General features: G+C 53.7%; 1 protein-coding gene across 4 annotated transcripts in view; it reads right to left on the bottom strand.

Moving 5' to 3' along the window:
• SFXN5 (sideroflexin 5) overlaps positions 1 to 19,574 on the bottom strand; it is a 101,432-nt gene that overhangs the window by 39,398 nt on the left and 42,460 nt on the right. For all 4 annotated transcript variants that reach the window (XM_037048097.1, XM_037048096.1, XM_037048094.1 and 1 more), the window contains exons 7-10: positions 15,484 to 15,537; positions 14,405 to 14,461; positions 13,018 to 13,083; positions 2,784 to 2,874 (exon numbers count right to left, since the gene is read on the bottom strand). In XM_037048097.1, coding sequence (XP_036903992.1) covers positions 2,784 to 2,874; positions 13,018 to 13,083; positions 14,405 to 14,461; positions 15,484 to 15,537 — 268 coding nt within the window. The remainder of the gene's footprint in view (positions 1 to 2,783; positions 2,875 to 13,017; positions 13,084 to 14,404; positions 14,462 to 15,483; positions 15,538 to 19,574) is intronic.

Here is a 19,574-nt window from a genome sequence, read left to right as displayed (position 1 = left end):
CATGTAATGGGGCTTCAAGATGCTCTGTCCTGGTCAGAGGCCCCTGAAGATAAGGTGGAGAAAAGCCAAGTGCAAGTTGCTTGGCCTGAAAGGACCAAGGGACTTTTGAGCCCCTGGGGAGTGAGGGGCATGCCTGTTTATTTTGTACACCACTGTGTGAGCAATGATCGGGAAGCTGGCAAGTGCCCATCTGCAGGTGGGCCTGGGAGGAACACTGGGGGCCAGGGGTGTGGAAGCTTGAATATGGGGGCGAAAGGAAAAGGCAGGTTGGGCAGCGGGCCTAAGGAAGCAGCCAGAAAGGGCCTGATTCTGTCAGGATTCTGGCCAGCCAGGACTGTCAGGGCTGCAAACCACACTGAGTGCAACCTGTACAACTGGCTAGGGTGACACTGGAACTCAAGGGCCCTCTGTGGTAGCTGGACTTGTGGGAGGGGCCACGGGCTCCTCCTCGGTAAGAAGGCAGGAGAGGAATCAAGCTGGAGCCCAAAGACAGGTCAGAAAGTCTCAGGGGTGATGCAGAACCCTTTCTGCAGGGAAACCCGAAAGCAGGGACCCTCTTGCTAAAGGAGACTCACCACGGTTAGGACCACCCCCAAGGTCACACAGCAAGACGGCCAGTAAAGCAGGGCTGGCATGGGCCCTGGAGAAGTCCTTGTCTGAAGCTTGGCTCAAGGACAGATTACATCTCAGCTGAGCCCAGATCCAGTCCAGAGCAGCCGAAAGCTGCACCTGAGCCTCCAGCCCAGGATGGCAAGGACCACAAGAATGGCAGCCGTGTTCACTTAATTAGGCCCCTTAACAAAGTCAGATCTAAAGAGTTATTCCATTAATGGCCCACAGCAGAAATAGCTGAGAGTTCATTAAAAGTGTGGAGTTGCTATAGCAATTATCTGGGTCGGCTCATGGAGCAGGTTAGTCCCCGGAGTTCATTAGCCTCTGGACAATAGAGGGGGCGGGGCTGCCCAGGATTGATCTCTGGGGAGCTTTTCAGGTGCTTCAAAGCACTTTCCAATGAATGAAATCTGGTCTTCAGTCTCATTTGGTCCTCCCACAGCTCTGGGCTGTAGGAAGGTAGATACTGGTGCCCCATTTTACAGATGGGAAAGCTGAGCCTTGGAGGCAAAGAACAGGGTCCAAACCATGAACTTGGGTTTGACCGACTCCCAGCTCTTCAGATTGAGCCTTTGCACTAAGGAGGCCACAGGGCCCTATCCCCCACCTGGGCTAACTCCCCTCTTTGTCCTCTGGCCTCAGCTGAGGAGTTCAGTGTCATGGCTCAAACACTGGCTTACACTCTTTCGATTACTAAGCGCAGGCTGCCTCGTGTTTCTTTCAATGTTGTTTATTTCTTTTTTTAAAAAAACTTTCTACTCTGGTGCCCTCTTCTCAAACAAGGCGTGGGCTTCTTTCTATTTATTTATTTATTCTCACGTGTGGATATGTTTATTTACTTTAGAAAGAGAGAAAAGGAGAGAGAAAGAGAGAGACATCGATGTGAGAAACATCAACTGGTTGCCTCCAGTACATGCCCCGAACAGGGATCAAACCCCGTAACCTGGGTACATGCCCTAATTAGGGATCAAACCCGCAATTTTGGGGGGTATTGAACAACACTCCAACCGACTGAACCACCCAGCCAGGGCGAGGCTGGGTTTTTTGGGATCCCCAGGTCCAGAGCCAGGGCATCTGTTTGAGCTCAGAGACTCCGGGACCAGCAAGGACTGGGCTGAAGGCATGTGAGACCCCCTCCACACACACTCGTGCATCCACAATTACCTGAACACGCACAGAACCTCCAAAACCTAAAGGGCCCACAGTACTGAAGGGCTTGGAACACTAGACTAGTGGGAACTGTGGACATTCTTTGTGTCGGGAACCCCAGGGCAGTCTGGTGAGACCCATGAACCCCTCTCCAAATAATGTCCCTAAATGCATGAAACAAAACACACAGGATTGCAAAGAATTACACTGAAATAAGTTATTAAAATGCTTTTCAAATTGTGCTAAAGTAATAGGTTTGCTCTTTAACTAATGAATTAAAAAACAAGCTCTACCAGTGGATCTGTTCAATATAATTCTGACTTAGTACTCATTTTAAACAATATTAATTTTTTTCTTTTATTGATTCTAGAAAGAGGGAAGGGAGGGAGAAAGGAAGGGGGAGAAACATCAGTGTGAGAGAGAAACAAGGACTGGCTGCCTCTTGCATGTGCCCCAACTGGGGACCGAACCTCCAACTCTGGCGTGTGCGCCTGGACCGAGACTCGAACCAGCAACCTCTCGGTCTGCAGGATGTTCCCAACCAACGGATCCACGCTAGACAGAGCTTTTCATAACATTTTAGGATCGCTGCAACAACAGAGTGGGACATGCAAAGGTCTGCGATTCCCACTGGCGGCAGCCACAGGGTTGGCTTGTTACCGTGGTTTGCTGCCCACATGTGTAATGGAAAGAGGTGTTACATTCCAGTTACAGGTCAACATAAATTTTTCCCCAACCTAATCCACAAGATCCAGCATTCTATCTGCTGACGCTTCAAGACTCCCAGTTAAAAAATCCCTGTGTAGAATTTGGGGCACAGAGCTAGTTAGTGGGGTCCCTGTTGCCTTTTCTTCTTTCTACACGTGTTTTGTTCCCAATGTCCCTGCCAACCTATGACCTCCGCCCCCATGTCAGGAGAGGGCAGAGGAGCTTTCCAGCTCCCGGAGAGCCCCAAAGCCCCACACACCCATGTATGTGTGTGCACACACACACACAGATGCTCGACACTCTGCAGGTCTTACCTACGGCGGGGAAGGGCACAAATCTCTGGATGAGAAGGCGGGTGGCCGGGGTGAACTTGTTGGCTTTCTGAACCAGGACATTAAGGCCCACCTTGGAAAGAGAAAACAGAAAACTACATGGTGCTACAGCCACCTGTGGGAGGAAGGGACAGGTGGGGCGGGGTGGGGGCGGGGAAAGGAATTGCAGCGAGGCAGGGGCACCATCTCCCCCTGCAGTTGCACCCCAGGCCCTAGCCTGCAGAGCTGCAGCATGGCCATTTAAGGCACCACTACCCACTCCTTCCAGTTAACCGGCTCCTATGAAAGATGGAGAAAGACAAGACATAAGCTATGTGTGCGCAAGCAACCTCCATGGGAGGGGAAAACAATGGCGGGGCGGTTGCTGTTGCATATAAACATAGTGTAGGACCCTCATTCCCACCCAAGTCTCTAAGCACCTCTTCTCAGAGGCTCCACTGTGAGCCCAGGCCTGGGCCTGGCCAAACCACAAGGGCTCAGGAGAGTGAGATCCATGCACCTGCCCACAGGTGCCTGCAGAGCTAAGGAGAGCGCTGAGCAGGACGGAGCGAGAAGGCGGGTGTGGGGCCATCCTAGGCTCATTGGTCCTGGGCGCTCAGACCCCAGCTCCCCTTCCTCAGCCTTTGCCTTGGGCTGTTCCCACTGCAATTCATCCCCGTGCTATCCTCTGTCTCTACAACACGTTCGCCACCGCCAGCTCCTCCCTGTGATCCGTGGGAGAGGGTGCAATCTCCTGTGTGCAGCAGTCTGGGCCTCTGTCACCCCAGTGCACTCCCCAAACCCACCTTCTCCTTCTGTGAGCCCAGTTCACCGCTTGTCAGATGCTACACCAGCTTTCCGGTCTTGGTGCCTTTGCCCGTGCTGGTCCCTAAGGCAGGGAGGCCTTCCTTCCTCTACTCAGTCCTCCCCTGTTCATGTAATGTCCACCTCTGAGCTCCGCCTCCAGTGTCACTTACTAACAGCAGACTCGTTTAACCTTCTACTCAAGAAGACTTTTCACGTTTGCCTCAGTGTCTTTGTCCGTAAAAACGGGCAGCGTCTACAGCACCCCAGGACTGCTGTAAGGGTGTGTATAAGCATTTAGACAACAGGCCTCAATAAATTAGGCTATATAAAATTGATGTCTCCTCTCCCTGGTGGAAAGTCCCTCCTCTGCGCATCACGAGCCCCTCCTTCCCAGCTCTCAGTACACCGCTCATGTGTGTGACTGGCCCCCAAGACTGTGTGGGAGTGGGGAGGAACCCGTGTCTTCTTCATCTGTGTATGCCCGGCACTTAGGGCAGTGGATGGAACGTAGTACAGGCTGAATACACTGTGACTGAGGAATAGACCCATGAGCCAACAAACAGATGAACGATGGAGAGATCAGCAAAGGCTGGAAGTGAAGCGGGGCGGGGCTTGTTGGAGGAGGGGAAGTAGGATGAGTTTAGGCACAGGAAAGGGACCTTTGGGTGGGGAAAACAGCATAAGCACACACACACACAGAGGGAAAAGCAAGGTGCATGAGGCTAGACCAGAAGACAGGTTTGCAGAGGCCTCTGCTCCCCCAAATGAGACCAGAGCCAGCCCCTGCCCTGTAGATCATTCCTGGGCAGAGGGGGCCTGGTGCGGCCTGCTCTGGTCTGGCACACCTGTTGGCTCAGCAGACCACCTGCATCCACAGCGCCGGCTCTGGCTGCAACCTGCTCTATTGTTGGGGAAGAGGCAGAGCCTTGGGAAGGCCTCCAGGGCTGCTGGGAGCCTGCAGCAGTGAAAGCAGGGAGCAGCAGAAATGACCCTGTGACCCAGGAAGGCAGGAAGTGCCAGCCAGCCAGCCTTTGCATACCCCAGGGCCCCACAGGGCCATGGGGCTGCCAGGCAAAACCCCAGCCTGGACTCTTGGGTGCCAGGCCTCCCCCTGGAGCCTCAGGCTAATGCTCAGAGCCCAATCCCTGTCCTTTCTGCATATTCAGGGGAAAGCTGTGGGGCAGGGCTGTGCACCGCAGTGTGGGCGCATTTCCGTGGTGTTGCAGCAGCCTGCACTGGGCCCTGATACCCTGCTGCAGGGCTGCCTTGGCCATGCAAACAGATCTCAAGTGCAGGTCTCCCAGCTCTCAGCAGTGGTGACTGTCTATTTTGTGACTCAGAAGTGTTCCCCCACTCCCTCCAAAACACCAGTGAACATGTTCCTACAAAATGCAGAGAGTGAAAGAGTGGAGGGGCATAGGGAGATGCCAGGCCACGCACAGCTCATGAAGTGTCTTAATGAAAGCCCCAACACAAGGCTTTTACAACAGATAGGGCGTTACCCCTCCTTACAGATGCAGAGACGTTCAGACAGGTTCAGAGAGGTTAGGTAACTTTGTCCAAGGACAGACAGCTATTATGAGGCAGGTGAAGCTAGGACTGAGCCTACGCACTGCAAGCTTTGCTCTGAACCACTGTGCTACTTACTTTCCAATTGTCTTTCATATCAAAGAGGAGTGCTTCCATGTCTGACATGCCATTTAACACTCGCTGTTTGCATAGCAAAACCTCCCCGAAAAGACCAGCTTGGGGCTGCGGCTCAGGGAGAGGAAAGGGGAAGGCAGCTCCAGTTAGGAAGATAGAGCCCCTGGACCCAGAAATCAGAAGGTCAGGGTTCAAACTCCACCCCTCCCATTCATTTGGAAATATGCAGAGTGTGGAGGAGTGGGAGAAGGAGCCCTCTGAGGAGCCAACAGGGAGCTCAGACCCCTCCCCTGGCAGTCTCTTGAAGGCAGGCAGGGCTGGAGTGTGGCCACAGTGCAAGGAAGACAGAGGCCTTCGGTTGTAATGAACACTCAGACTTGCCCCTACCCTCAAGCCTTCCCCTCCCTGGCTAGCATGGCCCAGAGTGACTAACCCAGCCCGTCTCCCACACCCCAGATGGGAGAGCCCAGGGTAGGGAGGAGGAAAGGAGGAAAACAGTGCTGGGTCCCAGGTCTTTTCCAGCCTCCCCTTCGCCAAAGCCCACAGGAGTCTCCCCAACAAAGCCAGGGTGAGATTTATTTACTAAGGTGCACACACGTTTCTGAGTACCTGGCCAACACGCCCAAGCCCAGGGAAGGGTCAGGGACCAGCAAAGTAGGGAGAAGGCCTGGGCTCCTGGGTGACCCACCCACTGATAATGGGTGGCGGCAGAAAGGCATGAATGCAGGGAAGGCATGTGGCTGCTCACCCCGTCTCCTCCCAGACCCCCTATCCCAGGCCCTACTGTCCTAGCAGCTAGGATGGTAGCGTCCCAGGAAAGAACCAGGGTGGGCTGCAGACCAGGGGTTGGGAGCCCGTCTGTTCTGGTTCCTCAGGGGCCCTTTGGCCTGGAACATTTGGTGGAGCCCATTAAAATTAAAAAGCCAAGTGGCTGGTGGCTCTGAGTGCCAGCTCATTTTCCCTGGCATGGTGGGTCCTGTTTAAGGGAACCAGCTGGCATTAATGGCACACAACTCATCACGAACAGCAGCTAGCGATCAGAAGAATCTGAGCTAATAATCAGGTTTGGGAAAGATAATGAGATATGGAACAATCACTGCTGAGGGTCCCCTAGGGTCTGTTTTAACAGCCTCCAAATAAGCCACAAAATAAAAATTAACCAAACAGGGGCTCCATTTGAGTGGAGGGGAAAACAAACAGGGTGTGGATTTTGCAAAAGAATTCCCATGTGGTCAGCAGATGGGGGTCCTGGGAGAAGCCAGAGCCCAGGACATCAGCAAAGGCCTAAGGACCTTCTCTGGCCCCTTCTCTCCAAGCTCCGGCTCCCAGGCTGGTGAATTTCCCAGGGGCAGCTGACAAGAGCAGAGAAGAGGAGGGAAGACTGGCTTCCTGGCAATCCCCCACAGTGGGGATAAGTGTTGACTAGTACCAAGAATGGGGCCGGTGGGGGTGGAGTGGGGACACCATGACACAAGACTTTCACTGCCATGAGCCATGTGGCTGATAGCTGTCTCCTTAAGTATCAAGGTCTTGCCCAGGCCAACAGCAGCCTAATTTCTGCAAGGCCAGAAAAGAGACACCAGGCAGGGCTTGAGCAGTGCAGGCAGCCCTCTCTGACCTGGGCTGTATCCTCTCCCCAGCCCCATGCCCTGCAGATGCCTCTGTTTCAAGGGGCTTCAGGTACTCCACCTTCCTACAACCCAAATGAAGGCTATCTTGCTCTTCCTCACCCACACCTGGTTCCTCACGCATTCCCGGCTCACTCCTCGTGCTGGAGACCCAGGAGTCTTCCCCGAGGAGGCCTCTCCCACTCCACATCCAACCCATCCTGCAAAACTACCCAAGGCATTTCCTGAACACCTTGCACATGGCTTCTCTCTCTGCTGCCACCCCTTAGCTTAAGCCCCAGTCTTTTCTCCCTGAACGACTGCCCGCCTTCTAGCTTAGCTCCCTGCTCCCACCCTCGCCCCCCACCCCCACTACAATCCACTCTACACAGCAGCCAGAGTGATCTCCTAAAAATGGAGGTGAACTTGCTTTAGCCCTTCAGTGGCTTCTCACTGCACTTACAGACCTGAACGGCCTGTGGCCGCCTGGCCTTCCTTGCAAGGCCTGAGGCACCTCACCATCACCCCTGCCCCTCAGAGGAGCCAATTCTCTGGCTTTCTCCCCCTCCCTCCCTCCCTGCCCCACTCCCTCTCTCTCTCCTCAGGGCTTCCAAGCACTGCCCCTCCCTTGGCCTCCTTACTTTTTGGCTTGAAGGCCTGGCAGGCCCTCCGAGAAGCCCCTCTTCACTCAGGCTCCCCTTTCATAGCCTCTCACAGAACCTGGGCCTCTTCCTTCTCTGTACCTATCACAGCCTCTAAGGATATATTTATTTGCCTTATTAAAATGTTGTAAATCAAAGCAATACATGTATATAACTTAAAGCTGTGGACTCGTTACTAAATGTCCATGTCTCCCAACAGGCCCCAGCCCTGGCCTCGGAGCCTCTGCCACCCATTCCTCACTGAATTCCTGGTGCCCGGTGAAATGAGCAGGTGCCAAATAAGTGTTCCTAGAGTAAATCAAGTGACTGATTTCTGAAACAGGAGAGAAAGAACAAAGAGCCACAGCAGCCTGGCCTTGCGCAGTCACTGAGGCCCACCTCGGCCAGGAACTGCACCAGGGCTAGATGCTGCACACTCAGTCTATGCCCCCCTGAGGGGGCGGCTCGTCCCCTCTGCCAGGGGTGGGGGGTCTCAGAGGGGGTGGCCCCAGGGCCCTGAAGGCTTCTGAGAAAGGAGATGCCTGACGGAGCCCTGAAGGGCGAGTAGCAGACAGCCAGGTTAGAAGGAAGGGCTCAGCAGGCTTCAGAACCAGCTCCGTGGACTCTACTGGTGTTTGCCATAAGGGGGTCCAAGAAGGCGCGAGGGCAGAATCTAGGTCCGCTCTCAGGTGGTGGACGATAATGTACCCAAATGGTCAGGAGTTTGTGTGGGTCCTGGAGGGCAGGGGCCCGGGTAGGTCAAGGAATCTTTGAGGTACCAAGACTGCCCACCAGAGGGCACACATTGTAGAAGAAACTTGGTAACAAAATGGCCCAGTACCCTCTAATTTTTCTGCAACCCCAGCCAGCCCGTTGCTTGGCAACAAGCTCAGGAGCAAAGGACCAAAGTGGCTGGGAGAGAGTCACGCACAGGTTAAAACACCAGTCAGCTCCGACTGTGACTGCACAGCTTGTTTGCCAGCTACAATGGCCAGACCTGACCCCTGAACCGTCACCCACAGAGACCAGCTGGCTACCTGCTGGTACACCAATTACATGACACCCCTTCCATGTAGGAGGGGACAACTCGTCCTCCCTAAAACGTATACAGAGCTGACATTCATGTCAGCCTCCCCACTGCCAGCATCACCATCTGTAGGCTTCTGGAACACTTCAGAGTATGCTCCCGGGCCCATGTGATGGGCCCTCCAACTCAGAAGCCAATCCTAGTGACAGAGTTAAGACAATGACCTGGTCCAGGATGCTCAGGCTGCCAGCCCACTGCCTCCATCACGACCAGAGAAGAACAGCAGGGTCTGAGGCACACCCTGGACCACAGAGAACCTTGCAGTACACCCCTCAACCACAGATCCAGACCACAGAGAATAACTGAGGTACACCCCTGACCACAGAGAACACCCTGAGGTATACCCAGAACCACAAGGGCAGCTGGGTGCATCTTGCAGAGGGCAGGGCATGCTGTGAACCAGGGACAAACACATGTAGCTGACCTGACTTTGGCCAGAAAAGACAGGCCTAGGAACCAAGCACAAGGGTGAGCAGAGGGTCTAACCCTGTTACAGCTGAAAAACCTCTCAAACATCTTTCAGTCCCCACCACTCTTGGGGTACCTGGGGCGGACTTGTCTACCTGGAGCCCTTCAAGCTAGAAGCCGAGAACACTGCTTGACTTTTCTGGCCCCCTTACGTTAGTTATGGGGTGGGGGAGCCTGGAGAAAAAGAGGTCCTGTGGTAGCAGAATAGTGTCTCAGTTTCCTCATCTGTAAAAAGGAGATGAACACCTAGACAGTACCTGGCCTTCCTATGACTATTCGCCTGTCGAACTATCACGGGAACATGGAGTAAGCAGTGGGAACTGGGGGGGAGGGGTTCAGCCCAGGGATCCCCAGGGACACTCCTTACACTCCCGTGTCTGTCTGGTGGTGAAGGTTAACAGACACCACTACATCCTATACAGGGAGGACCCCTGAGGCCCAGACCCTTTAGGAATGGAGGTCAGTGTTGCTCCACAGGGGAAAGTCCTCGCCAGCTAAGACCTGGCTGAAGGTGAAGGGTTTGAGGATCAGGCATGAAGCGACTCTCACACTCTGGCTCCATCAACCACTTTCTGACGGGACGTTAGCCCTGAGCCCTCTTCTCCTGCCCCAGGTCCACTCCTCCCAGCCCCTGCATCCATGAAGGTGGTCCACTGCTGGGCCGCCAACCCCCCATGACTTCTCCAGGCCCCTTCTGCCTGCACCGCCTGCAATGCCATGGCTCCCTGAGCCCAGGCAGGGGTTCCTGGCGTGGCCCTGCAGGAGTACTGCACAGCCGGCCTGCTGCTCCCCCACTCCGTCATCCCTCACCGCCATCACTCGTATGTAGCAGCCACACTTCTTTTCTGACACCTGGCATCCATCATGCTCTCTCCCTGCGTGCATTGCTGTGTGCTGGGCCCCCTATGTGGACACAGCCCTGCCTTTACCTCTCTGGTCTGTTCTTTATCTGACCCTTTACCAAGGGTGGCCTTTATCATAATTCCGGTTACAGCACAGAGTACCCCAGCTTCCCCTCTCAGCACCTGAAGCATGCACCAGTTAAACTGCAAAGTGCTCAGCACAGAGGCACCCTTCAGGGAGTGAATGGGTTGCCCTCGCGCAGCCAGGGCCCTGTGGGGGCTGACCACAGAAGGGCTCGACACGGACTCCCGAACGAACACACGGCGAGGACTGACGGAGGCTTCCTTTGTTAAAAGACAGCAAACTGTTAGATCTCAAAAATAACTGAAGATGAAATCTCTTTTTTATTTTCAAGCAAGAAGCCAGACACTGCCAAATCTATTTAGAGGGTTCACCAAAAGGCTGCTCACCAGCACTGCAACCAGCACGAGACTTCACATCTAGGGCGTGCAAACTGGGGATCCCTGCTTCTAGGGGTTGCTGGCCAAGGTCAAGGGCTCTAGTGAGAGGAGAGCAGGGCTCTGCACTGTCCAGAGAGGAGGCTGGACTCCCAGGGCCTGGCCTCCACCCCAGCTCATCCTCGGTCCCCGGGATCTGCCCACAGCCTGTCAGCAGCCCCATCCACACCGCCTGCTTGTAGGGACTCGTTTTAATTAATGCCAGCGCTGGGCCAACCACTGGGGCCCTGACACTTGTTTGCAGGTCATCTCCTCCTAACGGGCTCGCCCTGGGAGTGGATCTGTCACTAATTGAAGCAGAGATCAGTTAATGAGGCCGCGGGGCCCGGGGTTCCAGAGAACAAGGGAAAGGAAAATAAAATAAAGCCTCTTTCTTTGGAGGTTTTGTGATTTACACACACAAAAGAAAAGCAAGCAAGCTGCAGATTTTCCAAGTCAGAAACTCCACTCCATCTGCCGGAGTTAGACCCTCACTGTGTGAAGACGGCAGGCAGGGGGACGCCGCCACTGTGGAGACTTGTGGATCAGAGCGGAGCAGGGCCTCCCGGCCAGCAACGAATCGGCAGCCTAATTAACAAGCATTTATGGAGCAGTGCTCCATGCCCCCCTCTGTGGGGGAGAAGACACAGGGCCTGTCCCTGGGTAACTTGTAATCCAGTGCATCAAGGAGAGGACAGCACATGGGGTATAACTGAGAGTGTGGAGGACAGAAGTTGCCAGAACTTGTGACACAGGGAGAACAGTGTGGGCTGGCATGGTCAAGGAAAGCCTCTTAGAGGGCTCTGCAGATAGCAGGGAGGAGGAAGGAGGGCATCCCCAGCGCTGGCATAGCCCCTGGGGCCCATGACAGCCCTGCATGAGGTCCCCAGTCCCTAGGGGCGACACCCTGGGCTCTGAGAGCCCCGAGGGACCCCCAATCCCTAGCAACGCTGCTAGGCTTGGTGCCTCAGAGTCTCCTCCCCACATCTGGCTAGCTTTGGCCCTAGGAAGAGATTGTGATGGAATGACTGAGGACCCCTCAGGTGAGACAGCAGAGCCTGGGGCCCCTGGCCTGAGAAGGAAGTCCCACCAGGACAGCCCCCCCTTCTCTCCAGGCCTTCCCAGTCTGAGCCGCTCAACATTCTCCCCGTGCGGCTCCCCCTTCCAACTCCCCCACCCCACCTCACCCTTAAATTCCAAAGAAGGAAAGTGGGACTTTCAAGCTGCTAAACTAGGCTGAGCCATCCACTCCTCTTGTTGTAAGGGGAGAAGAGGTAACATAAGCAAGAAAAGGTGACAGAGCCCTTTCCTGTCTCTCACAGGAGCCCCTGACCTTGGCCAGCAACTTCCACAGAACCAGGATCCTCAGTAGGATCCCGACACAGTGAAGTCTCGTGCTAGGCTGCAGGGCCACCAGGGTGGCGTGAGCAGTCTCTCGGCCGGTCACCTAAACAGATTTGGCAATGCCTGGCTTCTTGCTTGTGATGAGACATGAGCATTCAGGGAAGGAGAACAATCTTGGTCATGAAATGGGGACACCCCCCCCCAACAGCTATTTGGAGACGATCTCTCCACATAGCAGTGAAGTAAACGAGGCCATTTCAGGATGACTTAATCCCGACTTCAGAGGGACAGTGAAGTAAACAATGGCATGGGTATGATGGGTTAGTGCCTTTTCACGAACAATCATTACATTTACTTAATGACACAAAAACAATGAGAAAAGTGGGTTTCACAAAAAGATTATTATATGAAAATGTCTTTTGATTCAAATTTCCTAATTTTTTCCTATTAATTGCATGTATTTATTGCACGATGAATAAAATACAAAGCTGTGCAGTGACTTGCCCCTGCAGTCAGGGAAAGGAGACCACCCAGCCAGGGTTGAGAGCGTGTCAGCCAGAGGGGTGAGGGTGGGCACAAAAGTGGGCGCAAGGGTGGGACACATGTGACCAAGGTCCTGGGAGCTTGAGCTTCCGTTCAGGCTCTGGCGTAGGCCCCTTGCTGTGTCACCTGCCCTGGGATCCATCCTGAGGCCCATACAGTCTACAAACCTCCCCTACACAATAGCTGCTCTATTCTCAGTCCTGTGGGATTCAAAATGAGCCTATTGCCCCTGTCTTGAGGAGCTTACAGGCCTCCAGAAGGGTCAAGGCATGTGAGCACAGGGCCAAGACTATAGAGAGGGGACAAGAGTGCCCCAGGAGCCCAGCCAAAGAGCAAGGGGGAGATGGCATTGGGGTCAACCTTGAGAACCATTCCACAGGCCCTGGTCTCCTGCATTAGGCACGTGACTGCATGTGATGACCAGCTGCCCTGAGAAGAGTGCCAGGCAAGTGTGGGGCCCTTTGGGGACTGACGTGCTGCCCTTAGCTGCAGGGGGCAGCCCTCTTCGCCACCCACAGGCACTGCCTCCCCTCCCGCTGCTCGGAAACCTGAATCACCACTTTATGCTCTCTCTCAAAGTGTCAGCAGAACCTACTCTCTCCTGCCTAGAAAGCCTACCCTGACGGCCCACCCACAGAAGCGTCTTCCACACTCCTTGCCCTGACCGTCAGACAAGGTCTGGCCCAAGATGATGCAGAGGACAGACACAGAGCAGCAGGACTAGGGGAGGGGGGTGGAGGGTGGGGGCTTACTCACAGCGATGGAGACGGCACTGATGACAGCTCCTAGGTAGCCCTGGATGAACTTGGACATGGGTGAAGGCTGGAAGATAGAGACAGAATTTCAGGCCCACTGGGTGCCCAAGACTCCCACACAGCCCCAGCAGCAAGTGGAGGGTGGGGTGGGCAGAAAGAGGTCCCTCTGGAAGCCAAAGGGACCCCGGCTACCAGCAGTGCAGTTCTAAATGCGGAAATCTGAGGGAGCCGTGTCCAGGGAAACGTTGAAGGGCCCACCGCACTCTGCCCACTCTGTAACGGTCACTGGCAGATACTGCAGCCTACAGGCACAGAACGGCAAGGGCCGAATGGGTCATTCATGGCTGGGCAAGCAGACTCGGTTTCGGGAGGCTACATGCTGCAAGTGGGCTGTCTGGCACCTGGAGCACTTCCTTGCTAGACACGGCAGTGTCAAGGCTGGCTCCAGCCTGGCTGGCTCCCACAGGCCTCGTCAACCCTGGTAGCAACTGCGCTTCCATGCCAATAGATGACAGTTGCTCGGTATTTCTAGGGAAAAATGTATCCCGAGTTGCAATGTAGAAAATCAAGACAAGAGCTGCAGAATTTGCCTTGATGTACCACAATGGCAATTTGGAGATGCTCTGTTTAGGGTCGACGAGAGCCGAACGAGTGGAGATGCATGTGCGTGAGCACATGGGGGAGAAGAAGGTCTGGAATGAGGAGGGAAGTGTCCTCAGAGTATGAGGCCCTGAAGTATTACCTCCACCTCCAAGGCTGGAAAATGCCTGGGCCCTCTCCTACCCAAACTTCCCCCACCCTCCCACGGGGACCTAGACTCCTTTCCCGCTCTCCCTGTCTTTGGACTGAAGAGTGAGAATTGACCAGGGTGCAAGGCAGCCTTGCCAGAGACGCAGGAGCCCCTCCCGGATGACAAAGGGTGACCGGGCCTCCACGGCAAATTCATCCCAGGAGGGCAGGAGGAGACGTGTCCATCCCGTCCTCTCAGGCCCATCGCCCCTCAAGAGCAGCCTTTCAACTTTGCAGCCCGAAGTCCAGGGACACTGAGGCCACTTCCAGGAAAGCTTGGAGAAAGCTTTAGGGAAAGTCGGACCCCCAGGGGGCTGCTGCTGTCCTGATCCACCATGGGGTGTGAGAGCAGCCTGCAGGGCATCCTCGAGCCGGCGAAGCTCATCCCTTTCCCCGCCCTGCCACGCTCCCACGTCACAGGCCTTCTTCACCTCACATGAACAGTCCCTCTCATCAGGAGGGCCTGCAGAGCTGGCATCTTAAATAAGGTGCCTCCAGGAGGGCGATGCTCGACCCAGGTGCGTGGCATGACACACTGCAGGGGGGATGAAGGGAACCAGCCCGAGAGCCGCCACCGGCTGGTGGTCCGTGGTGCTCACCTTGGTAGCATTGCGGTTTGCATAGTTGACACAAGCGTTGTGGCTCTGGTTCAGCCACTGAAAGGCAAGTGGGGAGAGGAGAAGTCAGGGAAGACTGCTCACCTCCCTGGAAGCCAGGCCCGGGCCCCAGGAGGCCTCACGTCTTCAGACAAACGTGAGTTGCCGGCTCACGGTGGTGTATCCACCCTGCTATTAGCATGACCAATGCCCAGTTTGCCTGGAACTGGGCCAGTTTCAGCACTGACGTCCCCAGTCCTGGGAAAGCCCTCAGCTCCTGGCAGACCAGGCACTGGTTCCACCCACGCCACTGGCCCATCCTGATCCAGAGGCAGTACCTCCTCCAAAGTCGTGGCTCTCACTGCCCCAAACGGCCCCCCTGCCTTTGCCACATCATCCTTATTACCCTACTTCCTGGACAGAGGTGGGCAGCTGGGCCCTGGAATGTCCCCAGCCCAGTGTCCAGCACCGCCCTCAGCACCCAGACACGGGCACCGCTGGGGTTGTGCTCAGGGAAGACTGACACTTTCTGCTGAAGACAGACGGGTTCTCCTTCCTTCTCTTCCCTCTGGGTGTGTATGAGAGACACACACACGCAGAGCGTCAGCTCCTGTCAGAGAGCCACAGCCTCAGCTCTCTTCACGAGCAGAGACCAGGGCCTGTGAAGCTTTGTCATCCACCTTGCTGCCTTGGCCTTGGGGGTGGATTTACCTTCCCCCCAGATTTGGATGAGGCTGATGTCAAAGAGGCTGTAGGCCTCGAGGTCACTGGAGGGGGAGCCAAGGGACATGTTGGGTGGCTATCAATAAGCCATCCAGCTGAGGGTGCCTGCCCAGCCCTCATCACCACCATGCAAAGGTTGAAGTGGCACAGAATGGCTGGAGACACGGGCTGCCGAGGACCAGCTGGGCAGGGCCTGAAGGCCTGGCACTTCTCCCAGTAGCTTCTGGGTTTCGGGGAGGTAAGGAGTGCTGTGACTGTCCCTGAGGAGCATGGATGGGGGAGGAGATACTGAGGCAAGGGGTTCTAACCAGTACCTGTTGGGCCCTCCCTCAGGAGCCTGTTTGCTGGGAGACTGTTACCTGCCAGAAGACAGTGGATGCCAGTGTCTGGTTGGGCAAAAGAAGACCGACCACCTGAGAATGAGGGAGGGAAAAAGAGAGAGAGAGAGAGAAGAGAGCTGAAAAAGGCAAAGGAAACACACTACAATTTTGCAAAGAAAAATCAAATAGCCATGAAGAAAAGCAAGCTGAATCTGTACAAACGGATATAGAAGATGTGTACATACAAACTGCTGCCCATAGTAAGACTGTATATGGCTTGGCCCTGGCTGGTGTGACTCAGTGGATTGAGTGCCCGTCTGTGAACCAAAGTGTCGCTGGTTGGATTCCCAGTCCGAGCACATGCCTGGGTTGCAGGCTAGGTCCCCAGTAGGGGGTGCACAAGAGGCAACCACACATTGATGTTTCCTTCTTTCTCCCTCCTGTCCCCTGTGTCTAAAAATAAATAAAATCTTAAAAAAAAAAAACAGTATATGGTGTAAAAAAAAAAACAAGTTGCAGAATTATGTTACAGCATCTCATTTTTCAAAGAAAAGCATCTTATATATATATATATATATAAACATATAGAAACACATACATGTACATATCTCCAAGCATGAAAAAAAGTCCCGAGCACAGAATGTAGAATGGGTTACATAGCACTTTCTCACACCCTCTTGGATACTTCTTACTCTTTGTAACAGCGGACACGCATTATTTCCAAAACTGGCGGGCAGGCGAACAGTAAGACCAACAAGCGAGCAAAGGGAACACCTCCACTTCTACTCGGCTAACCCTGCTCCTCCACACTCCAGACACCCAAGGGGATTTTGTGAGGGGTAAATCAAAATCACTTCGGGGGACTTCAGTGCTTTACAAATACAGTTTGGGGGAATGTATCTGTTATCACTGAGCCCCCATGAAGCAAAACATCTGCCACATTAAAGCCATCGAATGAAACGTGGGTGTCCAGTAAACATTTATTGAAAAGTGAGTGAACGCAGGAGCGTTCGTGTAGCAGGAGTGAATGAAAGTGAGTGTAGCAAGAGCTACACTGCACCGTGTAGCTAAGCAAGACTACGTGTGTGTGGGTCCCTTACTCCCAAGACCTAGGCTCACCGACTTTGTTTTTTAAGCCAAGATGAACTGTCTGATTTGAACACTGGCCAAACCTTGGATTTCAGGGACCCGTGTGTCTCTTAAGTTTACCTTGTGAATGCCTGTATGCAAAATAACATCTACCAAGTGCTGCTGCATATGGAAAGAACTGTGCACAACCATCCACATACTGACTTATTTATCATCCCTGTGGATAAAATGGCTCTTTGGCAAGAATTTCTGTAAGGAACAAACACGAGCATTCAATTCTATGCGGTGAATCAAATTCTAGACATCCTCAGCAATATTAGTAAATCATGTTTTAAAGATTAAAATGTTTCTAAAACAGTGAATATGTATACACATTTATATTTATTGGCCCATATCAGTTTGAATAAAATTATATCATGGAAAGCCATTCCATAGCTCCAGTGAGAAATTATGAGGTTTTTCTCCAAAAATGAGATCACAGCTCCATTTCTCCTTGCAATGACAGCTCAGGGTACTGGAGTGGTGATCAGGTGACTTTGGTCCTTGGCCTTGGCTCCATCCTTGTGTGATCTCCAGCAGAAGACAGCCCCTTTGGGCTCTAGCTTTCTTATCTATGGAGTGAAGGAGTTGACCTTGGAGGTCCTAACTCAGTTTAAATTCTATTCTCAGGTTCCAAGTAATACATGTGAAGTCAAAAGAGACAGCCCCATTGCAAAGGGAATCCTCCCAGCCCAGTCCAGTTGAGAAGTATGGTGGGGAACACACGGCCCCTCTTTCCAGCCAGTCAGGAGCCAGACTATAGAGAAGAAGCTGTGCCTAGAGAGGCCTGAAGCTGGGAACAGTGTGAACCCACAAGTGTGTGTGTGTGTGCACGCAAGAGGGCTTGTGCACGTATCACTACACATGTACATGCCTGACTGCTTCCCAAAGCCTGGGGAAATGAAAGTAGTTCTTCACTGTTGAGAACATATCACCCTCCCAAATCTGTTGGTTGATAGAACATGGGTGTGTTATGCACGGCACTGTCTTCTCCCCTACAATCCCCACTGTACCCACTGAACTGTGTTTGAGCCACCAGCAGCATGGTAAGATGCAGCCCCATGGGACTCACTGTATTTACCAGATAGCTGCTGTCCAGGACGCTCCCGGCTCATTCCCTAGTGGGGCCCCTTCTGAGCATCTGGTCGGCATCAATCCTGCACATACAGGCATGTACCTGTGTTCCTCTCCGCACTGACTGCTACTGTCAGGCCAGCTCTCTGCAGCCCACGTCTGCCCAGCACACGCATCCTCCTGGCAGGTATTCTGTGTCCCAACTTCCCTCCCGACTTCATCTTATCTCCCCTTCCCTACATTTGCTTTTGTCTCACTGTCATCTTCATCGATTTATTGTGTGCCATACATTTTAAAAATGTGATATCAAGTCTTTTCAGAGCAAAACACAGCCCTAAACTAAACAAAAGTGGCACCCAGGCTATGGATTACACACACGCTCACGGCTTGTAACCAGTGAACTTTCGCTTGGCTGGTCAGCTCTGAGCAGCCTCTTGACCCAACCTCCTGCTCTCACACGAGCCTCACGCTCTTTCGCTTGGCTGGTCAGCTCTGAGCAGCCTCTTGACCCAACCTCCTGCTCTCACACGAGCCTCACGCTCACTCAGCTCTGACTCCGTATGCTTTCCTAAGAGACTGAGTGAGTGATCGATTGGTTGATTTTGCTAAGCATGTCCGCTTATGCCGCTTACCATCGTCTTTATTATAACCGTGGGGCTCAGACAAAATAGAGATTACCTTCTATATTTTGCAAATGGCATGATTGAGGTTTAGAGACATTCGGTGGTCTGCCTAAGGCTTCATAGCAAGCTAGAAATAGAGTCACGTCTTCTGATTCCTGGCTTGGGAGCCCTGTCTGATTGTAGGGCTCCTTCTCCAGCTCACCCCCCTGTGTGAGCACAAAGAAGAACCAGACTCCACGCCCATTCTGAGCCTCTTCTGTGTGCCGAGTCCCATGCTGCTTCCCATGAGGAACACCAGAGGAAAGGAATATAGCGTACCTAACCACAACACACACACACACATACAAACGGGAAACGTATGAGAAAGTCCCTTCTAACACCTGGGCATGAACACCACGAGATGGTTCAATGGGGTACCTGGATATCTGTGAGGCTGATAAATTCTAACATCCAAACAGGAGTTCAGGCTGGGAGAGGGAGGTAGGCTCTGGCTATCTGCTGAAGGAGGAGGGAAGATGGCCCTGAGGTGTGCCAGAGCGTGTGGTATGTTCTCACGGGAGCTATGTTCTCACGGGAGCGAGAACAGCTGAGAGACTGACCTCCCTGAAGGAGGAGGTTTGGGGAATCAGCAGCCTGGAGTCCAGGAAGGAGGGGTTAGAAGGCAGCAGAACACCTCGCTCGAGCTGAGGCAAAGGGAACAGGGATCCCGCCTTCCAGGTCCTACATCAGGCTGGTGGGGCCGGGAGCACGCGGTGCCAGCCCCATTCCCTATTAGGCAGCACGCAGTGCCATCTGCACAATCCCAGGAGCAGGAGCAGATATTTTATAACTTCCTTTTTTCTTTTTAAGTCTAAATTAAAAATAAATGTTCCTTCAGTTCTCAGATGTATATCTCTGGTGCAACCTGCCCACATTCCCTCACACTGCCCTTTCCAGAACATGGCAGGGGAAAGGAGGAAAGAGATGGATAGAGAGAGGGAGCCAGTCCACCCGGCTCCAATGCCAGTGGATTGCACCTCTTCCAAGAGGGAAACGCTTCAGGCGTGGCCGCGCAGATGGGTGGAGAGAGCCCAGAAAGCGGCTGGAACCAGGGAAAGTGGAAGGAGAGCCAACAGTCAGAATTTCCAGCCCAGCCTCCACCCTGTCTTGCTGCAGGACCTTGGCCAAATCGCACATCCTATCTTTGCTCCCATTTATAGTTCATAACATGGCTGGGGTCCCCTCCACGGCTCCCACCCCCTGGAAGCTGTCCTCTACGCACATCTGCCCACTTTTGCCATTCCCCTACCCCCTGGGTGGCTGGCC

This window comes from Sturnira hondurensis, unplaced genomic scaffold (assembly GCF_014824575.4).
Source record: "Sturnira hondurensis isolate 20B ecotype Veracruz unplaced genomic scaffold, ASM1482457v3 Scaffold0006413, whole genome shotgun sequence".
NCBI classification, from domain to species: Eukaryota; Metazoa; Chordata; class Mammalia; order Chiroptera; family Phyllostomidae; genus Sturnira; species Sturnira hondurensis.
Note: the sequence above shows the minus strand (reverse complement) of the source record. Positions and strands in the feature narration are given on the sequence as shown.